This window comes from Hippocampus zosterae, chromosome 16 (assembly GCF_025434085.1).
Source record: "Hippocampus zosterae strain Florida chromosome 16, ASM2543408v3, whole genome shotgun sequence".
Classification (NCBI taxonomy): domain Eukaryota; kingdom Metazoa; phylum Chordata; class Actinopteri; order Syngnathiformes; family Syngnathidae; genus Hippocampus; species Hippocampus zosterae.
In genome coordinates, this window is record NC_067466.1 from 11,052,167 (window position 1) to 11,074,893 (window position 22,727).

Sequence of the window (22,727 nt, forward strand, 5' to 3'; positions counted from 1 at the left end):
CATCCAAACCGTGCAAGCGAGAGGCAAGATAAAGTAATTAAAAAAAAACATCAAAGAACAGCTGGATAAATCAAGCAAAGAAAAGAAATCTGGAGCAATCCTTTGAAAAAAAAAAAAAAAAAAGGTCACCACCAGCTGGAACAAAGCAGGGGGGCTTGTTTTGAAAGCTGGCCCTTTGACGTCATCTCAGGCTATGGTACGTCCTTTTAAAAGCTGCTTGAGCTGCGCAGGAAGGCAGATGGGCATCGCTTCGTTTTTGGCCATCATTTTGCACTGAAAACTGCTTTCGGAGTGGCGAAAATGTACACTGCTGTTCTGCTCTTTGCCTTCGTGTGCTGGACTGCCTCTGCCCATGCAGATCATCATCAGCCTTGTCGTAAGAATTTCAGTTGACATTTTTCCATGCCGAATGCGAATCACTTTAGTGAGTTTTGTAAGTGAAAAGGAAACAAATCTCTTTCAGGTTCACCCAATATGACCGGATCACTTTCAGTGGTGAGTGATAATCTTTTGATTTTGAACCCAAAAAATGTGAATGGGTTTTTGAAAGAACTAAATCGTGTGTTCTTCACTCAACGTGTGCTTGTGGATGAGCACAGATGGGAGGAAGGGCTGAAACGAAAGCAGTCGGACTTTTCACGTACGACTCGATGAATAAGAAACTCCGCTTCCAGTCGAACTCAAGCCTTCCCTTGAACGTAACCTTGGATCTGGACCTCTTGGTGTTCTTTGAGGAGGTATTCGCTTTGTCTCCCACACTGACAAAAATGATGTGTTGAATTTTATTTTGTCAACCACGTCCACACAAGAAAATCCTCTGGATCCAGATATGTTTGTTTGTTTGTTTTTTAAGTACAGTACTCTGCACATCTACTTAACAAATGTATCTGGATCCAGATGATTTTATTGTATGCAACCACCTAAAAAAAAAATGGAGTAAATTCAACACAAAAACAAGACTGATTGTGTGTACCAGGGGATATTATACAAGATCGACAGCAAAAACCAGAGCTGCGAGAAGAAGGCGCTGCAGTCCAGAAAGCACCCTTTTGCTCTTCCCAGTGATGCCACCTTCATGACCACAATGACCTCTGGGAGCGCCTTCATTGAGGGGGAAGGCCTGAAATTTCAAATATGGACAACGCCAACACCGGGCTTTAAAGGTAGAGCGACAAGACACTGACAACACACTCACTTTAGGTTCACGGGAAGACTAAATCTCCCACTGGTATGATTGTGAGGGTATGTGACAGGATTTGTCTGAAAACGGATGTGTTGTTAGCAACGGTGAGCCATCAGGCAAAGCAAAGGCCGATCTTTAAAAAGATCAGCTGTTTATTTTCCCGGAGCTGGCTTCATGCAGAAGTCTGCGTATTTACATTGCAGCTGTAGTGCACTGTAGAGAGCGCCGCCCTAAAACTCATGTTTAAAAGAAAAAAGACCAAAAATGCTATTTCGCAACTTGTGAAGAAAACAGAGGCAAGGAGTGAGATGTGAAAGCATTTTGCTTTCACAACAGTCCAACAAAAAAACTACAAACTAAACCAACGTAAGTCTGGAAAGGCGCACAGACCACAGAAGGGATCTGTATGGTCATGCAGCTCGCTGATCAGCATGCAAACGTGCATGTGAAGCAATTGAGTACCTTCAACGAGAGTAGAGCAAGTGCGAATTATTTTGGGGACAAGTAAACTTGTGGCCCACTGCGGGTATTTGACGAGAAAAGCAATTACATAAACGGTATTACGTCATTTACAAAGCGCCATCTGGAGCTTAAGATGGTGCTGAGACTGTGTTGCATAATAATTCATGAACACAATTCTTATTTACTTTTTATTTTAACTTGGATTGTTCCTTGCATCTTCAATTCAGCTGAAATGAATAACTTGCCTTTTTTTTTTTAAAGGCCAAAGCATCATGTGCACAACCATGGGGTGTTTACCTCTGAGTACAATCTTCGTGACAGACTCCTCCATGTTCTTCTTCAGGTATGGCTACTTGTTTTGAGGGATCTTTTTTTTGTTTAACCAAACTTCTGCTCATTGTCCATTCCCCGCCCTCCCCAGCAACATGAATATTGAACTGGATATCAAGGATCCGGATGTCCTTGTCGTGCCTTCCTTTTGCCAAGGATTGCGTGTGGAGGACACACCAGATGGGACAGAGTATGGTTTCTTTGATGAATTCCTCTAAATGGAGGCCAAAATTGCAACCAAGCATGTCCCGTCAGACCCTTTCGCTTCCTTCTATGTGCGACCTAAGTACTTTGCATGTCAACTGTTTCACCTTCCACTCCTCTATGCTGAAAGACACCACATAAAGGAAGAAATGACATAGATGAGACAATTAATCATGATTAATAACTACTATCACATCAGTCTTGCTTCCAAAACCCTTTACAATTAATGGAACAACAAAACCAAACTGTCAGTGGTTTCAACTAGACCTTGCTTTTTTTTTGCTTTTGTTTGTTTGTTTTTTTTTTTTTTGGTATTTCAATAAAATCCAAGTTCCGTAAGAATGCCATTAATTGCAGTGACTGGATTGTTCACGATATTGATTTCTGTCTTCCGTTTTTCTTTCTTTCTAATAGAAGGTGAAATTTACGTACAAAAACATGTGAAATTATTAACGTGTATATTAGCTTAACAGAACTGACTCTAAACTGTCTTCAGATGTGAACGTGAGCTGGTAACCAGTTGAAGGTGCACCACCACCTCTCACCCAAACTCGACTAATAGGTTAGAATCATGCTGCAGAAAGCTGATGAGTTAGGAATCATCCAAAAATGTAATTACATTAATATAAAATGTGTACATTAATATGTAAGTTGTTTATGTTTGCATTTTTATTTGCATTAAGTTAGTCAACCAATATATTGGAATAAATCAATATAAATAAATCATGATAAAACATGAAATATATTATTTTTATGTAAATCAATCGTTACATTTTATTCTGTTACTTCTAATTCACATATTCATAACTGATGAAAAAATAATTTATTGCGGTAAATAAAAGTTTTATATACAGTATATATAAAAATGAATCTTTTTTATATTTCATTACAGTGCGAACAATTCAAGTCAAAAACTGTTGAATAAATTAATTCAAAATATATGTACATGTATGTACCCCAATAACTATCAAGTAGAATTTAACTATCATCAGTTGATGAAGCAGTCAGGAGTCCACCAACAGCGGTTACAAGAAGTCCATCGCAACTGCATGCTGCTACCATGAGGAAATTCCCAGGAGGTGAGTAATTTTGAAAATGGCGCATTGGAAAAATAGTGACAAAGACAACATTAACTTGCAACTCACCCATGTGCTGAATTTCTTGTTTGATCGGAATGTAATGGCATATATTTATTCTGTTGTTGTCAGTCCTGTCATTCTAGCTTTTGTTCAATGAACTGTTTGAAGACACCAACTTGCAGCAGATGCACACCTCAACTTCACTACACTGCTGGAGCTTAATGAGCATTTGGCAAGGAGGCTTACACAACCACCAACTGTATGTCATGGCAGTGCAGCATAGCATCATCTCCATCAAATCAGCTTGTAACTTATCTTTAGGTGTAAATACATTATCTTCTGCTTGTCGTGAAGTTTGAATAATGGGAGTTGCTGTATCGCACGTGCTTCATGTGAACCTATTTGGGTAAATTCAAGTGCCAGTGCTTGCATACAGTATGTGTAACATGAGAGAGCAAAATTGCTTTTATCGAACAATTTCAAGCCAGTTTTATTCACTTGTCAAGAATGAAAATAGATGTGGTACAATTTCGTAAAGGCCAGCAGAACCCTTCACCAATGTAAATGTTGTCATTTATAGGAGTGTTGTGCTTTTTAACATTGAACTGATACTGCTACACAGATTGCTTGTCTCAACTCAACTTTATTAATTAATTAATTAATCTAATACAACCATTGTTGCATACCAAGTGCTGTACATTGAGTAAAAAGTAGTCACACAATAATAAAGACATTCAACCCTTTCATGCACCTTGTAACCTGATAACATGATAAACTGTCCACTGTAATGACCGCTGTCCCTGAAAGGGTTAAAACAATAAATTAATAACATAAACAACATAAAACATCACAAAACAGTTAAACAATTCCGAGTCTCATTTTGATTCATATCATAAAATGTGTTTTAAAACACGTTTTAAATGGGGCAGATGGGGTCTTGCCAAACGTTTAAAATGGGGGGGAAAAGGCTGTATTAGACAACACTCCAATTTGCCGGTGCAATTTAAAATTTCTGTTCAGGGTGGGATGTGCAAGACACCATAACTTTTTAAAATTGAAATTCAAGAAATCCTGTGTCATCCAGGCCTTCGTTTGCTCCAGAGGACAAAAGTAGCCTTCGTGAAAAAAAAAAAAAATCTAACATTTGTGATTTCACCTTGTCTCGCATTACCAGTCATTTGCATTTTTTGTGTGTCATTGTTAGTGTGATGGTAGCTAATACACAAGAAGTTAGGAAAAAAAATAATTTCTGATATTATTCAATTTACTTCAATAAGTCTGTTTGAGCTGCATAGTTTTGTTTATACTTGTTTGCTGTACATTTACATTCACATGTATGTTTAAATGTGTTTATTTTTTACATTTTAAATTTTAAATGAGTATCTATTCACTTTTGTCCTCGTGTCATGGGCGTCATTTGTTGTTTCCTGAACATTTAACAAGAAAACGAGTAGAAAATGCACCGTCATTAAATACACTGTCGTGTATTGTAATGAACTTAATCTCCAAATGAGTCAACGTTATCTACGTTTTTACTTGAAGTTAAAGTTCGTCTTTGTAAGAGAGGCGCTCCACTTTACACGTCCCACCATGCATCTGTGAGCTAACCGCAGTAGCATCGGCGTGCTAAGCTGGCTAGCTCAGCGGAGCCAAGCACATTTGACCCTGCCGACGAAGACATCCGGCAGCTGTGGATGGAAGATGGCGACACTTATCCTCCCTGGCGAATGGGTCAAAAATTGGGAGAAAACGGGAAAACACGAATTGTGAGTGGTCCAATTTCAACACAATTAGAAAAGGAAACGAACAAACACAACTCCCCCGGACTGCAGCTATTTATGTAACGAGCTATAATTGTGCTCTTAGCTGCCTGGACAGTCGCTCAAGTGCAGCTAATGCTAGCTAGCGTACAGTTTACCGGCCGCTATTAAATAAATTGTGTTTGTTGCGGATGTAAAATGAGTAATGTGACGGGACCATTCTTTGCCCGCTGGTCGGGACTGGTCAACAACTTCAAAGGATATGAACTAACAATATCTACTTGTTTGCCATTCCCATTTTCTTACTAGCTCATAAAATTGTAATGGTATGGCTTGTAAAGCTATGCTAATTAGCATCCATGCATCCCTCTATCTCATTTTCGAACTTTAGAGACAAATTGTTGCGTTTTAAAGAAATCTCATGGACGTCAACTATTTATTTAGAATCAGCACGCGGACACCAGGCGTCGTCGTGTAATATGAATAGCAGTAACTGTCTATAACTCAGTGGAGGGAACGACGCAGCTAAACACAATGCTACTAAATTAGCAACAATGTTAGCTGTTACTCGATCTCGATTCCTTGCGACACATTGAATTTCACGTTCACATATTGAATCGAGTTAAATCCGCGTTTACGAACCGACGTAACGCAACTGACATTGAAAATACCAAAACTGCATAACATCATTGATGACTACCGAGCATTTGTTTTCAGTAACCAGCCATAGCTATTATATGATTATATGTTCGGCGAAAAATTTCTATGCTAATTAATAAATGTATTATAAGCATATACGTTTGTGGTCAAAACGTATTAAGTCAGCTGTAACTTTGTAGCACATTCACACACAAATGTGCTGGTCGGCGTAGGCCCATTGCAATTAAAGGCCAGGTATGTCGGTCATTGTGTTCCATGGCTATCATTTAGGAGTTTACTTGTTATTGTCAATGCTGTCTCAAATACTGCTCCGCATGCTGTTATATTCACGTCCTCCACCTTTACCTTAAAACAACCTGCTAACCCTTTAGAGGAAAGCAGACATTAACCATTAGCCTGAGTTTAATTGAAATGATAGCTCGCGGTTACACTCAGTGTTCCAAGAGATTTTTAAAGGAAACATTTGTATTGTATTTTTTTTCCTCAAAGAGGCAACACTTCATCACCAACGCCAGATTACACTTCAACAATTCCATGCATGTGGCACATGTGCACATGTGCCTCCAGATGGCAATTTCGCTGAACATTCGAGTCTGTGACAAGAACAATTTTTTTTAAAATATGGAATGGTGCATATCTGTTAAGGTTGTAAATAGTTTTGTGTGTACCATACTTCAAATGTCAGTGTTCTTGCTGTTTATTTGTATATCTTTGCCTCTTTGGCTTGACAACCTTAGCTCTCTGTGAACGTTCATCATCACCGTGTAAATATTTTTATAGCAGATTTACGCTTTGCAGCCGTAGCATCTATCATCAGTATGACTGTGTTTGCCGCTTCGCTCCTTCTGAATTAGTGAATGTGACTCTGTAGTAATCTGTTCACAATATAAGGTATTGAGTGATAATCACTTGCACTAGACATTCAACAAAATGTGTTACTGATCCCTATTTCTCTTCCCCCCCCCCCCCCTCCAGTGTACAACTCTGCAAAGGACTAACAGAGAAAATAGATCATGGATGTCAGCTTAAAGGTAACTCTAGTGGGAGTTTACTTTGCTTACCTGTGATAAAAACACTATCTTCCAATGCATTCTGTGTCTATTTCAGATAAGTTACGATAATACATTAACTTGTACAAAAACAATATAGCAGCAGAACATCGATAAGTAGTTGTATTTTTAGGGCTTTCGTAAAAACTGCACATCCTAAATCCCAAATCTTAAGTTTTCTGGTGCAAAGTAACATACATTCAGAGAATGTCTTGTCTATTGAACCACTTAGATATCCAGGCGGCCTTATATGAGCTCTGCTGGCAAGTTGTACAGGGCAACCTCAAGTTGGACCTTGCCGCCAACGTTCTTGGAGAGATGATGGTAGGTTTTTTTTTTTAACCTCCTTCTCCTCCTAATTAACAATGTGAAGTTGTATTGGTGTCATTGATGAGACCAACATCTGCAGACACTTCGACTGTGAATAGATTTTTCCCGGTTAACATTTAGTTTTGTTTTTTCCTCTCAGGAACTCCGAGATGACATGCCATCGATTTTAGCTGATGTCTTCGGCGTTCTAGGTAAGTTAGATTCATATTAAACAGACCGCAAGCATGTCTTAAGTTCAAAATTGAGGCGGTCTGTAATCATTTTTTTCCCCTTAGATTTAGAGACTGTTGCACTGGAGGAGAAAAACAAGCGTGACCATTATATTCAATTAGTGGGAGCATGTTTGGTAAGAGTTATTTTATTTGTATTCATGATAGAATATTGATGTTTACATGATGGTAATAGAATAGAGAAGTAGTTTGAGTGTGACACCGACTTCCCCTGTTGATCCGATTAAATTTATTTGTAAATCAAAAAGTAATGAAGTAAGGTGGGCCCCAGCCATAGACTGAAGGGATATGGAAGATTGTGTGATTTTCATACATCTAATTGCTGCAGTTAATTCATTCCATTGTGTTGATGGGGAGAATTAGCTGTTGTCATTGAAACAATTCATTAACTTGTTGTCACATATTATTGCGCAGGATAATTTCAAAACACTGTTATTTTTTCAGATTTTTCTTCCGGAGGCCATTTTGAAAGAGCGTCTAACTTGTTGTCACATATTATTGCGCAGGGTAATTTCAAAACACTGTTATTTTTTCAGATTTTTCTTCCGGAGGCCATTTTGAAAGAGCGTCTGGATCCAGACACCCTTGAATCTCTTGGACTCATTAAACAAGCCCATCAATTCAATCAGAAGATTGTGAAAATCAAGACAAAACTTTTGTAAGTAGGGCACACATTTCAGGAATGGAGGAAAATATTTTTACTACTCTCATTCGGTTTAATGTATGCCGATTTTTGTCAGTTACAAGCAACAGAAGTTCAACTTGCTAAGGGAGGAAAACGAGGGCTACGCCAAACTAATCACAGAGCTTGGCCAAGACCTGTCTGGCAACATCACCAGCCACATTGTCCTGGAAAGCATCAAGTCTCTCATAGGTACCCCATTAACCCCTTTTAGACCTACAAAGATAAATCTGTTACATGTATGAAGATTTAAAGTGTACTAATTCATCACATTCCAGAGATGTTTGAGGTCATGATGTCATAGTCCCATCAGTGATAAGCAGCATGCTATTAGAAAGCTTGTTTTGGTCATCTCCAGATAAAACAGCTGAAGTTGAACCTTGATGTTTCCAAACCTCTGAAGTTAACTGAAAAATGCTCTGAGATGTGATCCATTACTGACCTCTCTGCTCTGGCTGTCTGGAATAACTCTTTTTGCATGATTGTTTATGTTTAATATTTACTAAAGTCACCCCTTTTCCTTACACCAGAGATTTACCACATGAGCAGCTTGATTACATTTTTGCTGCTCAGTGCAAATTCATTGTTTTGTTCAAATCTGTTCGTTAGTTGAACACATAAATACATTATTTAAACCGTCTTGTTTGTTATGCTCCCCCCCCCTCCCCCCAACAGGATGTTTCAATTTAGATCCAAACCGTGTTCTGGACATCATCCTGGAGGTGTATGAAAGTCGATCAGACCAAGATGATTTCTTCCTGCCCCTCATTAAGTCCTACATGTGCGAAGCACTCACTCTCTGCCACATCCTTGGCTTTAAATTCAAATTTTATCAGGTAAGAACAAAGTTTTATATATCTTGGACTGAAACTCACAACTGTTTTCAAATATTATTGTCATTTCACCAGGCAACATTCAAATCCTAGTTACCTGATTATTTTACGATTAAAAACAGTCACAAAGTTGGATTGGATTTGTTATTGATTTCTCGTCTTTTCTTTTCCAGGAACCAAATGAGGAAACCCCCAAGTCATTATACCACATTGCTGCTGCTCTACTACATCATAACCTGATAGAATTGGAAGATCTCTATGTCCATGTAAGGAGAATCATCTACAATAGCACTGACAGCTGTTAAATTATTATGCCATTTCAGTTTTATTTTAGTATTGATGAATGAATTATATTAAATCTAAAAATTGGAAATACTCGAATCTATTTTATTGCAATTCTTAAATTAATCAAATGAATTATATTATAATCATCTTGCCCACCTCTTTGTCATCCCAGCTTTTACCGCTAGATGCCGCCATTGTCGAGGAACACAAACTAGTTATTTCAGAGGCCAAACAAATTGCTCGCAAACTGGTTATGGTGGTGGTGCCTTCAGACAAAGGTGAAGACAAGGAAAAAGAGAAAGAAAAGGAGGAAGAGAAGATTGAGCAGGTACTGGGAATTTGTTTCATTCTTTGGTTACTATTATGTACTTGTTACTTGATGTACTTTTACTTTTAAGATTTAGGTGCAAAGTAAACTTTGCTCTATTTCCCCGTCTGTGACATATTTAAGTCAAATAATGTTATGGCAAACTTTTTGGCGCTCGCAGCCACCGGATAACCAGAAGCTGGGGCTGTTAGAAGCACTTCTCAGGATTGGGGACTGGCACCATGCACAGAGTATCATGGACCAGATGCCTTCCTTCTATGCTACTTCACATAAGTTCATTGCTCTGGCACTCTGTCAGCTGTTACACCTGACTGTGGAGCCTTTGTACAGAGGGTACGATTTCTTGCACGCCTGTTACGACACAATCAGGTTAAGTTGAGTTCTATAAAAGATTGTCGCCAACATGGACGCATTTCCCTGTTTCGCCCAGAGCTGGCCTCCCCAAAGGCGCACGGGGATGTGTGATGCATCCGCTGAAGAACAAGCGAGCCCCTAAGCCCGCAGAGAGCTTTGAAGACTTGCGCCGGGAAGCATTCAGCATGCTCGGCTACCTGGGACCTCACCTCGCACATGACCCCATCCTCTTCGCCAAGATCGTACGTCTTGGCAAGGCATTCATGAAAGAGGTACACGATTGCATTGCTACATGTTCACCCGCGCACTCATGCGTTATCTTGATATAGGCTATCAATTGCATGTCCTTTATTTCACAGTACCTGTGCAGCGAGGGCTTGGAGAGCAAAGACAAAATGGTTTGTTTGAAAATTACCATCTAAGTGCTGTGTCTTAGTACATACCGTATGTTTCAAGTGTAAATTAATTGACACTGATGCTCACTGTTCATTGGTCCCAGGAAACACTATTGAGTTGTTTCCTAAGCGTTGCAGACCAGGTGCTACTCCCGTCCCTCTCGCTGATGGAGTGCAATGCGTGCATGTCTGAGGAGCTGTGGGGTTTCTTCAAGCTCTTTCCCTACCATCACAGGTGAGACACAGGCACGCATAGATCAGTCGGTACATTTGTTATGCGAGTGAGGCGTCGTAAACCCCCTGGCAGTTCTCCAGGATGGTGTTTACTGGCCATCAAGGAAATAGAAGCTGTGCTTCCAAGTGTATCCACCACTGTGTCAAGAATGACAAAGAAAGCCTTCGATGTAAATTGACTAGAATACAAGTTGAGTGTGGTTCCCAGCGAAATTGGCCACGTCAATTTACTCTTCCGTGGCAGCTTTAAAATGGTTATGTTACTGTGTGAGTGCATGTGCGTTTTTGTCTCTCAGACAGAAGAAGACACATTTGTTATACTGTTATACGTTTGATAAATTTCACTTTGATCAAATCCATTTTTTTTTTGCTCTAGGTACCGCCTGTACGGACAATGGAAAAATGAAACATATTCTAGCCACCCACTGTTGGTAAAAGTCAAAGCTCACACTGTGGAAGGAGCTCGATATATTATGAAGTAAGTTCCATTTTGAATGGAGCACGAGTGAAACGCTATCATTTCCTGCACTTATGTATATCTATTTTTTCTTGTAATAACGTGCATCCATATTTTGTGGATGACATGATGATAAATAGTGCAACTCTGCCATCCTTAATAGTGGTGAAGTCTTCAGGAATGTTTTAATTTCTCTTTTGCGGTTTCATGTGATTTTCTTTCTCTAGGCGCTTGACCAAAGAGAATGTGAAACAATCTGGAAGGCAGATTGGAAAACTAAGCCACAGCAACCCCACCATCCTGTTTGATTATGTAAGTGTACTGTACATACAGATCATAAAAAGAATATGCTCTAGTAGATTTGCCTTTCTTGGGTATTTCTAGCAATTCAGTGGTGCCCTGACATTGGTTCTTTTATCAGATGCTGTCACAGATCCAGTGGTACGATAACCTCATTGGTCCGGTGGTGGATTCCTTGAAATACCTCACATCCCTCAACTATGATGTCTTGGCCTGTATCCTACCGCTGTCCTCTCGGCCGGGCGTGGCTGTCTTTGTGATTTCGATAGGAGGGTATGCCTATCAAGGGCTGTTGTCTACAGTTTATCTCGGCTGCTGCTCTTAACCAATATGTTCAGATTGCATTATTGAAGCTCTGGCCAATCCTGAGAAGGAGAAGATGAAGCATGACGACACCACAATCTCATCATGGCTACAAAGTATGGGTCTTGATGTGAAACTGCATTCTCTCTCCGTACATCAGTTAATTGGTACAAAGCCGTCTTAAAGTGTATTGAGTGCCTAACGCTCCTGTTCCTTCTGTCAAACAAGGCCTGGCAAGTCTATGTGGAGCTGTGTTCAGAAAATATCCAATTGAATTGGCTGGGCTCCTTCAGTATGTCACCAATCAATTAAAAGCAGGAAAAAGGTCAGTTGAATAGAAGTACCTTACCCTTCATATTACTTTGCCTTTACTGCCGTTAAAAGTTCCTTCCCGGGTGTTGCATCAAACGTGTTCCATGATTTGCACGTTTGCTGACATTTTATTAATAGATTTGAATCGGTGTTATTAGCAACGACATGGAATCCAAACTTTTTGCTGTTGCTGTTGCATTTTTCCTACATCGAGTGTTTCTTTGTGCAGTTTTGACCTGCTGATCCTAAAGGAAGTGGTGCAGAAAATGGCTGGCATTGAGGTCACAGATGAAATGACTAAAGAGCAACTTGAAGCAATGACAGGAGGAGAACAACTCAAAGCTGAGGTATTGACTAATTGGTGTTTGGCGGCTTCGATTTATCCAGTGTATTGCTTTGCGTCGTACTTGTTAATGTTTGTCGTAACATCTGCGCTCTACCCCGCAGGGTGGTTACTTTGGTCAAATAAGGAACACAAAAAAATCTTCACAACGTCTTAAGGATGCTCTCCTTGATCATGAACTGGCCCTGCCGCTTTGTGTACTCATGGTCCAGCAAAGAAATGGTGTGGTTTTCCTCGAAAGTGGAGACAAAGATCTCAAACTAGTTGGCCACCTGTATGACCAGGTCTGTCTCTACCTAATGTCTTGCTTTTGATGGTCTAATACTCACATTAGGATTTTGGATTAGATTCTTCTTTTGCTCCCGTGAATTTTTTTTTTATCAATTAAGAACTTATTAAACTAAAGATTTGTGTGAACAAGCTTGTAGTGACATCAAAGGAGAGAATTTCTGCACGCACACGCAGGATTTCTCCATTTTCAACTGACGTTTTCTTTCATGCAGTGCCATGACACGCTGGTGCAGTTTGGTGGCTTCCTGGCATCCAACCTCAGCACTGAGGACTACATCAAGCGTGTTCCCCCCATTGATGTACTTTGTAACCAGTTTCATACTCCACATGACGCTGCGTTCTTCCTTTCTCGCCCAATGTACGCTCATCAAATATTGGTCAGTGGACACACTTGGCATGAGATGGGAGTTTTCTACTCATTGCACTCAAGACAGCAGTAGATCATCTGCTCCCTCTATTTTTTTTTTATTTTTTTTGCTTTCAGTCAAAGTACGACGAGCTGAAGAAAGCAGAGAAAGGTAACCGCCAGCAGCAGAAGGTGCAGAAGTACGTGGCGGCTTGTGAGCAAGTCATGACACCTGTGCACGAGGCTGTGATGTCCCTCCATCCAGCCCGGGTTTGGGAAGACCTCCGCCCCCAGTTCTATGCCACCTTCTGGTCCCTTACCATGTATGACTTGGCTGTGCCCCACGCAGCCTACGAGCGTGAGATCAACAAGCTCAAGGCCCAGATCAAGGCCATTGACGAGAATACTGAAATAGTGAGTAATTGGCCCGAAACGTGAAACATTGAAATACCGTGTTGGCGTTTTACACTTAAGTCTTTTATGCAGTTATGATTTTTCCACTCTTCTATCATAAATGCAGTAGTTGAAGAAGGAAACGGTGTTTGAAGCTTTACCGTGCACAAAACATTTGTATTTATTGTCTAAATATTCTGCTTTTCTTCCACCGCAGCCTATGAATAAGAAAAAGAAAGAGAAGGAACGCTGCACTGCTCTGCAGGAAAAACTGCAGGAGGAGGAGAAAAAGCAACTGGAGCACGTCCAAAGGGTGCTCCATCGCCTCAAACTGGAGAAAGACAAGTGGTTGATGACCAGTAAGTATTGTGCAATGCATACCCATGCAACCTACATAGTGTCTCTGAATCGTCCTCCTCCCCGTCTTTCTTAATAATACAACCTTACACATTATTCGACAGAATCTACCAAGAATGAGACCATTACAAAGTTCCTGCAGCTCTGTCTGTTCCCTCGTTGCATCTTCTCCTCCATCGACGCCGTTTACTGCGCCCGCTTTGTCGAGCTGGTACACCAGCAGATGACACCCAACTTCTGCACTCTCCTGTGCTATGACAGGGTAAGACAGTTGTTTGCACATGCAACTACACCCACTAGTTGTTTGCACATGCAACTACACCCACTTAATTCACCTATTGTTAGCAGAAGTGTCCTTGCTGAGTTCTTCTATAGCTTTAATAACGAAAATTATAACTATAATTGCTCATATCAGCAAGGAAAATCTGGTGATTACATTATTAAAGATTCAAAATTTACTTTAAGAATGTCGTTGGATTTCAAAACTTGCATATATATACAGCAACTGTTGACCATAATTCACTGGTGCGACTGATTTAGTTCTGTATTTTATTTGTCTAAGCATGCACAATGTGTTCTGTTGCTCTGTAGGTATTCTCGGCCATCATTTACACTGTGGCCAGTTGTACAGAGAATGAGTCTCACCGATATGGGCGGTTCCTTTGCTGCATGCTGGAGACGGTCACTCGCTGGCATAGCGATCGTGCTGTCTATGAGAAGGTATGGTATCATCCTAGCTTCAGTCGCGACAATCCGCTCGCACGTGTGTGTGCGTGGAAAGATAGCTTGATAGTACATTTAGTGTTGACATCAATCTATCTCAACTCTTGTGGTGTGGTCCAGGAATGTGGCAATTACCCCGGCTTCCTGACTATTTTGCGGGCTTCAGGATTTGATGGAGGTCAACAAGCCAATCCGCTCGATTATGAGAACTTCAGGCATGTGGTGCACAAATGGCATTACATGCTGACGAAAGTAAGCCACCGTAAATTGTCTATATTGGACTCTTGCCTTGGTCACAAGCAGACCAGAGTCTCTGTTAAAGGTATCCTCTCATGTATGCCTGTTTCTCTGTTCCATCTAGGCTTCGGTTCACTGCCTGGAAACGGGCGATTACACTCACATTCGAAACATCCTTATCGTTCTCATCAAAATCCTGCCATGTTACCCCAAGGTTTTGAATCTGGGCCAAGCGCTGGAGTATCGTGTCCACAAGATCTGCGTTAAGGAGAAGGAGAAGAGGCCAGATCTCTATGCCTTAGCGATGGGGTAACATAGCATTGTGTGCAGTTGAGCGCTCTGTGGAGCTTTTAAATTCACTCCCATGAGGTTTATTTCTGTGATGCTGTTTTCTCACTTGATGACATGACCCATTAATTTTGCTTGAAGAAACACTCTATTCACCTGCGATGAAATTTGATATTCCGCCATCACCAACATTGATAGTATTTTCCACACCAGTCAGTGAAAATAATTATTGGCCTCAAACATAGTAAATTAAGTCAAAACACTCTCTGGGCAACATATCTGGTCTGGATGCAAGATTGTTCATCCGCAGGTGCATTTTAGAGAACATGAAATGAAAAAAATTGGACTTACACCTGAAAAGATGTTTTATATAGGACACCTACTCGAATGAAACGGGGATCACTTCATCATTTCTTAATGTGAGGCAGCCAAAAGGCTCTGTCTCTTCCATCTCTTCCACATGAAACCTTTTATTAACCTTTTACATCTTGCAGCTACTCAGGTCGATTGAAAAGCCAGAAGGTGCGCATGGTGCCTGAGAATGAGTTTCACCACAAAGAACCACCAGCACGTAATGTTACTCCAGCCGGTCAGCAGAATGGCCCAGGCAGCACAGGCAAGCCCACAACAGCCATGATGAAGGGAGAGGATGGGTTGTCCGAAGATGGTGGTGAGTGACTTGACGTTGGCATCATTCTGATGAAAGCAGTGCATGGCAGCGCATTTGAGACAGTAATATCCTCGAATAATGTGGTTAAAAACAATGTGGCTTGTTTCCCTGCAGATCGGGGGAAGGATAAATTTCAGACTACAAAGCCAGTAAATAAAGCCAACAGTGCAGCAGCTAAAGTGACCGCCAGCAATGGAAATGGTGCTCTCAACAGGTGAGTGCTCCAGACATCACGTGTCTCGAGTGTTGACGAAGCCTCCAACTCTGCGTGGTAGTCTCAAATCTGTGGAACGCGAACGCCCCTTTTCGCAATTTGATTGAAAAACATACTGAGACCAATATTACTCTCGTTCCCGGGGCTGTACACAGAGACCAATGTGGGCGGTTCTGAACCCTCATTTACATTTATGGTACAGCATAAATAAATAAATAGTTATGCTAGTGCAATGAGCCTTTTGAAGGGTGGGGGAGGAGTGTACTAGTAACTCTCTGTACTATACCAAATGATTAATAAAAGTGCCTTTTTTTTTGGGCGAACAAAGCTTGAGTTGGTTAGATTTTTAAAATGTAGCTAAAATTGTAATTATTGTTCTATATTTCATTGCCCATGTAATATGCTCTAAGTTGAAAGTCAAACAACAAACAAAAAGGAAAAAAAATCCTAGAGTTTGTGCCCCTTTAGCAAAATGTCCTGCAAACCTTTTCAAGGAAAATAAAAGCCTTTTCTCTTCCCAGCACCAAAACCATGAAAGAACGTGACGACAAAGAGAAGAGTGGCAAGGAGAAAAAAGAGAAAAAGGAAAAGACACCTGGCAGCACTCCTGATACAAAGGCAGAGGCCCGCAGAGAAAAGCTGAGAGAGGAGAGAGCAGGGAAGGATGAGCGGGCGGTTCGCGAGGGTAAGGAGAAGACGCCCAAGGCGGACCGAGAAAAAGTCAAGGCCGAAGAGAAGATCAAAGATGACAAGTCCAAAGCAGGCAACGGGGAGTCCGTGGAGCCTTCCAGGGAGCGCGATGCCATCAAGGAGTCGAAGAGCAAGGAGAAAGGTGACAGGAGCGTTGTGGTCGGTTCTCGCAAGTCACCAGTTCCCAGATCGGAATCAGCTGATACTGAGAGGGGTAAGGAGCCTTCGTGAGACTATGCCATACCGTTTTTGCAAAGAATCATTTGAGCTGGCACAAAAATAAGAGCGTGCATTTGAGAAATAAGCTCTTGCCTCCTTTCAGATCACAAAAGACGAAAGCTCGACAGTCACTCTTCTCCATCCCACTCGTCGTCTGTAAAGGTTAGTATGGCTTGAGGAAGGCTGTGCCCATTACTTCTCTATCTGCCGGAGCGTTCCCTGCCGTTGCACATTCCAGCACCCCTGAAGATCACCAAGGAGGGTTTCCCTAAACACAGGCTGCATGGCATCTGGAAAGCCCCACCAAATCCATGAGGGCTTGAAAGCATTCCGTGGACACTGGCTGAATATTTTTTCAAGAATTGGGAGGAATCTCCTGAAGGACTAAGTGAAGAAAAATTGTAAATATTAAGTATTTTCATAATGAAATATTGATATATTTTCATACTAATGGAAGCGATCAGCGTGCCTTGGGAAGAAAACACATTTTGTATACGTTTCTATATTCCTGATGGATTTTTTTAAACCTTTTTTTTTTTTACCTTTGCGGAAAATGGCGTGGCAATTCGCCCCCAAAAGCCCCTCCCCCAACTGAGAGTTTGCAACGTTTCCTCCTTTTTTTTTTTTTTGCCAAGCTGAAAAGAGTTCCTGATTACTACGATGAAAGCATATTACTGCCCCCAAACCCCCCGCCCCCCTCTCCTATCGTTGCCAAATCCAGCGGAGAGCAGGATGTTGTTCTGCTGACGGAGTGCCTCTTTGCCTCCCCCACCTTCGATCGGCGTATGATCAATCCTCCCGTATGCAAGCTGCAAGTCACTTTGGTCCTGACAGCCCCCGCAGCGCTGCCTTGACAACGACAGCCGTCTGCATCAGCGGCCCCGCTACCTCCCGGCAAGCATTTCATTCCAAGGAGCCACCAGCAGCCGAGATCAACTGAGATGATGAATATCACAGTCTTGAATCATCCAAAAATGCTGTGGAAAGTAAGCCTGCCTCGACAACAAAGACAGGCTGCAACCGTGAGGGAACATCTGGAGCTTTGCCCTATCTGCTGGGAGCTTGTGATAGGTCTATATTTAACCTTCCACCAGAGAAATAGGCTCCCTGTGTCATATCCTGAACTGTAAGTGACAGCCTCAGTTATCTCTGTAGGGATGTAGTCTCATGCACGTTCGCACACGCTCACTGATTTATCCCAGGCACACAGATGCAGACATTTACCTTATGCACACGCACGTTATCACCACGAGCATTTTTGATGTACAGTATTCTTATACATATGAACATATACTTACATGATTTATATCATACGCTACCTCAGATCACAGGCATGTCGGCATTAATGACATTAGCTGTTATTGAATACATGCTCAGGGCTTTCTATCAAGTATTTACATTCCACATGCTGAGCCAATTATCTCTCCTCTATGTGATAATCATGTCAAAGCCTAAGTCCCCGAAGGTCAGAGGTCAAGGGAGCAGTCCGCCGTTGGTCCGGCCAGCCGAGCCCAGACCCCCACCCTCACCCCTGTCCCCGCCCAACACCTTCCAAATCCAATCTTCCGACTCTACTGCTGTCTGAAAACCTCCTCCCAAACCTCCCCACCCTCCTTCAGCTCATCTGTCATCTCCATTCATCCCCACAGGACAATAGCAACGATCCCAAGGAGTCCTCGTCCAAGGTTTGAACCGAATCTGCTACTTCTCTCTTGGTCGATGCTCGTTCATTTGCGTTAGATAGCGCCTCCCTCAAGACAAATTCACACGCATACTCGGCGTCTTCATTTTGTCGACAGCATGCCGATTCGTGTGTATACAAAGCGAAAACCACCACCGTACTTGAATTCTGCAGCAAATGGGTCTCGGTTTGGTTCAGTGATTTGACATCACATAAGTACCGCAAGAAGGCGGACAACTCGACATGATCTACTCAGTGAAATGTTGAATACCGCCGCTTTAAATGCGTTTCCTTTTGTATGAAACGGATTGTTGCACGTTTTATTTGCCTCACTAAGTAATAGGCGACTAATTTATCAAACAATCACAACATATATCTTGGACAACAGAAGTTTGGATCCCTGTTCAAATGATGAAAATGCTCATCAAGTGTAGCATAAGTGCACGATAGTGAGTCCAGTTCAATTTTCGTCTACGATATATAAAAACATTTTAATCATCTGATAGAAGTATTTTCTGCTGCATCATAATCAGACAGGGTAGTTTGCGTATTCAGTTTCAAGAGCATATTGAGTCGAGAATTAATTTGTACTGGTGTTGATGTGACAATATTTCATCTCTGCACTCTGTGAGCAAAATGTCATAAATTCTGCTTTATCCGAGTTCAATCTGTCAGTGCCAATCAAAGCTATGCAAATGGTTGATCGTACACATTTCTTTTATCTTGAACTATGTCATCAAAGTCTAAATCAGCACTGTTAATATTAAAAAACAAAAGCATAAAACATTCCAGCTGGGGTGACAAATGACAAAAATGCTTCATCCGTCATTTTCAAACCTCGTCAGCAGTGAAAGGATTGAGATAGCCGACTATCAAAATCTTCCATTTTCAACCATTTCTTATAAAGCTCCAGGGAGCCACTAGATGTTGCTAAAGAGCCGCATGCGGCTCTGGAGCCGCGTGTTGCCGACCCCGGCCTTGGTAATGATAAATGTCTCAACAATGTGAAAAATGAATACCCCCCTTCAATTTGGGACTTTTTATTTTGTGTGTGTGCGCACAAGTGTCCTCCATAGGGTTTTACAATGCTCTATGAAGATGGTAAGATCAGTTACTTTGGAGGAGGGTACAACATGAAATGCGACATACATTGCATCAGTTTCACAATTTAAACCATTCCCATGTGTCTTAGACACGGTTATTAAAAAAAAAAATCGCAGTGTAGTTAACATCTATTTCTTGCTGCGTTTTGAAATCACTCTGTTTTGGAAGAGTTTGTGGCTGCTTCTGTTACCTTGATGACTGGACATAGTGTAGCAAGGACCACACTGTCGAGATGACTTTTCTCACTCGAACATTATTTCTTTCTTGATTTTTGGTGTGCTACTGGAAATTGTGGAGACTGCGAGAATCCCCTGTCCAGACTGCAAACGAATCTCGCATCACATCACCACCCAGGAAGATTCACTTGTAATTCCACTGGTGGAAGCAGCACTTCAAGATGCTGAATTCCACTTTGTCAATTACCATAGAAGATCGATGCATGAGGTGCAGGGAGCAGACATCGCTGAATAACCTCCTGCCTTCTTTGCGACAATTTTTAAAGCCAGATGGGACTGTTGGGAAAACGTTGTTTTCTCTTTTTCAAATATGTGGACACTATTCACCAAGGGCAAAATTCAACATGTGTGGATTAAGAGACCTGCTCTTTGTTTCCTTCTGTCTGGGTCTAATTGTCATTGCAGCACCACGTCAACTACAATTCAGTAGCGCGGTCGAAAAGCAGAGAGAGGGAGCTGGAGAAGACTGATCCCGAGAACGTACTTGGCCGATGCAAAGAGAAGAAAGAAGAAAAGGAGCGCAAAGAGAGGAAGAGAGTCGGTATCCTCATAAGACTTGATATTTGGAAAAAAACAAACGTTTGGCCCACCTTTGCCAACGGACTTTGTTCTTGCTTGTCTGCTAGGAAATTGGCATGGGTGAGCGTGAGGCCAGCCTTGAACCCAAACGCAGAAAGGACGAGAACGGAACCAGTAAGTTGTGGGATTGCTCCTAAAAATGAAATTGCAGCCCAGGTCAATTTTGGAAGACAATGTAATTGACGATAAAAAGTTCTCTCCTCAGACTCTGCGAAAAACAGCCAGTGCGAAAGTCCCTGCGCCTCGCCGCCTTTGGCGGAGAAGGAGAAGAGCAAAAGATCCAAATCTTCCAGCAAAGAGAAGGGCGACTCGGTCAAGCCCGAACGGACTTCCACGGGAGGGAAAAAGGTCAGTTTGGCTTGCTTTTCCCTCGCGTGCCTCACATATTGCAATACATGCCCTTCCAAAAGTATTAAATTCATCCTGATGCGCACGCTTAATTCTTTAGAATTATCATTACATTAATCATGTTTTTAAGGGCCACATTTTTATGGTACAGTGCACTCTGCTTAATAGAACATCGGTTAATAGAGTAATCCGCTTAATAGAGCAAAAGGCTCTGGAACAGATTTGCCTAATGCAATTTACTATAAAGATACTCCGCTTAGTAGAACAGGCCGTAAGCAATGAACATTGTAAACTAGTGGTTTTCGAAGTGTAGCTATCGCGATACTGTACCACTATCGCGAGAAAACGCGGTAGTTCTAGCCGTATACAGTAACAGGTAGCACGCGTCACTCCACACATAGACACACGCACGTCACAATGGCTTCAACTTCATTCAAGAGACGAGGGCTATCACCTGCGGATAAGAAGGACATACTCAGACGATACGATGCATTGCCGGATTCTCAGAAGGTACGCCCGCGATTTCCAGGACTTCCCTCTTATCCAGCGCATTGAGAGGGAAGTCAACCGCAAAATTACGGACTCCTGTTTCCAGACAAAAGTAACGAAATTTTTCTCGTGATTTGAGATGTTTGACTGAAGTTGATTAAAGTTGTTGTTTGATTAAAGATATGGACGTCCACAGTCGAAATATCTCTTCTAACTCGTCAGCAGGGGGTTTTCTGCGTGCATAACTTGGTCGTCGACGTGTCTGAAGGTGTACCTAATAAAGTGTCTCCGGTTAATAGAAACCCCGCTTAGTAGAACAGAAGCGCTTCGGCCCAATGGTGTTCTATTAAGCGGAGTGCACTGTACTTTTCTTACCAAAAAAAAAAACAATTGCCTTTTTTTTTTTCTTCTTCTTCAATGGAAAGCTGGAACATTTCAATTAATTAAACCTGGTCCATTTTTGCCTTGCAGGAATCCCGACGTGATAAAGAGAAGTCTGAAAAGAAAGAGAAGCGGGATAGCAGCGGAGGAAAGGAGGAAAAAAAACAATATCCTTAACCCCTGCGTTTCTCCGCCTACTTTCGAGACCGCTTCCTACTTTTTCTTGCTCGCGCACTCCGACGTTGCCCAGCCTCCCGACGCATCTGGAATCTCCTCCTTTGGCTACAAATTGATTTTAAGAATCCGTCGCGCCTTTTGGCGAGCGGATTTCAAGTGCTTGCTTAGTTGCCTTAACGCTCACACCCATAAGTCCTCTGACAAGCACAGATAATGTGCGCTGTTCGGTCAAGGTAAGACGCTCTCTTTCAATACGCCAAACAAACTGCAGCATTGTCACCAATCGCTGACGTCTTGTGTCTTTCCTTTTTTTCCCCATATTTTCACCAACAGACCTGGAAAAAGTGGGGCTTTTTTAGCCGCTAGAATTCAGCACATCCGTTTGTGCTCTGTTGACTTTATGGCCAACCTCCATTCCTACATGTTTTTTTTGAGGGGAGGTTGTTTGTTTTAATTAAACGACCTCCCATGCCCCCCACGTGCTGTCTGCTGGACTTGTTACCATTTGTAACCCGCAGAAAACAGGTCGGAATGTTTTTGCCCTGTTGACAATGTTGATATTTAGAGAAGTTACTGTGAGAGATGAACTTTGTAGCATCTGGTTATTATTTCAGTAGTCTGCTTGGAAATGTCTGTTTTTTTAAAACCTCTTTGCTTTGATTCATTTTATTGATGTTAATACGCTTCCACAACCTCATATCCCGCCGAGATCATTTTATTTATTTAGCTGCGCCTTCTTTTTAATCCCTGCTAGACGATAGAGTAAATTCAGAAAAAAAGGACCATTTTGTATATTGTGTACATTAATAAAGAAAGTAACCTGAAATTCACGTTATTTCTTTTTTCTTTTTTTTCCCCCTCCCAATTTTATATCCTCCAGTGTTCCTTTTGTGGTTGCATTAATCAGGTTTTAAATAATTTATGAAAATTTTAAAAAAGGTAACCGATTTGAAAAATAGAATTGTACGGCATAAATGCAGAAACTTTGTTCTCTAAAATGGAAGCCGCTTTGGAGATTTTATCTGCTGTACTCAATGTGTTGTTTGTTTTTTTAAGACAAAAAAAATAAATAGTTTTCATATAGTGTCACTTGTATGATTTCTTCCTTTGCTCTGCCATTATTAATCTTGATAAATGCTTTTTTATTTTTAATCCGATGCAGTTTAATTACCCCTTGGGCGATTTCTAAAG

The 22,727-nt window shown here is 41.4% G+C and overlaps 2 protein-coding genes across 5 annotated transcripts; both read left to right on the forward strand.

The window, feature by feature from the left end:
• Positions 1-207: 207 nt before the first annotated feature.
• Positions 208-2,530, forward strand: LOC127588334 (ependymin-1-like). Its single transcript, XM_052047018.1, has 6 exons — positions 208-376; positions 464-495; positions 600-737; positions 977-1,163; positions 1,907-1,988; positions 2,067-2,530. The coding sequence occupies exons 1-6, from the start codon at positions 301-303 to the stop codon at positions 2,191-2,193; spliced, it is 642 nt and encodes a 213-aa protein (XP_051902978.1). The 5' UTR covers positions 208-300; the 3' UTR covers positions 2,194-2,530.
• A 2,326-nt stretch (positions 2,531-4,856) lies between these two features.
• thoc2 (THO complex 2) lies at positions 4,857-22,620 on the forward strand. 4 transcript variants are annotated; one of them, XM_052046942.1, is made up of 39 exons: positions 4,857-5,024; positions 6,654-6,709; positions 6,960-7,051; positions 7,197-7,248; positions 7,333-7,403; positions 7,824-7,945; positions 8,028-8,161; positions 8,645-8,805; positions 8,976-9,068; positions 9,260-9,415; positions 9,576-9,748; positions 9,846-10,041; positions 10,129-10,167; positions 10,269-10,399; positions 10,775-10,876; positions 11,083-11,167; positions 11,277-11,370; positions 11,494-11,574; positions 11,687-11,783; positions 12,000-12,117; positions 12,218-12,397; positions 12,617-12,781; positions 12,889-13,164; positions 13,361-13,502; positions 13,605-13,762; positions 14,092-14,220; positions 14,344-14,475; positions 14,585-14,769; positions 15,243-15,418; positions 15,533-15,632; positions 16,154-16,536; positions 16,645-16,703; positions 18,191-18,226; positions 19,968-20,099; positions 20,189-20,255; positions 20,335-20,489; positions 21,450-21,526; positions 21,723-21,769; positions 21,870-22,620. In XM_052046942.1, exons 1-38 carry the CDS (start codon positions 4,960-4,962, stop codon positions 21,748-21,750), a joined length of 4,698 nt encoding a protein of 1,565 aa, XP_051902902.1. In that variant the 5' UTR covers positions 4,857-4,959; the 3' UTR covers positions 21,751-21,769; positions 21,870-22,620. The 4 variants fall into 4 exon arrangements, with proteins under 4 accessions (XP_051902902.1, XP_051902903.1, XP_051902904.1 ...); XM_052046943.1 differs by having other exon boundaries at positions 21,450-21,525; positions 21,728-21,769; XM_052046944.1 differs by having other exon boundaries at positions 20,347-20,489.
• The last annotated feature ends 107 nt before the right edge of the window (positions 22,621-22,727 follow it).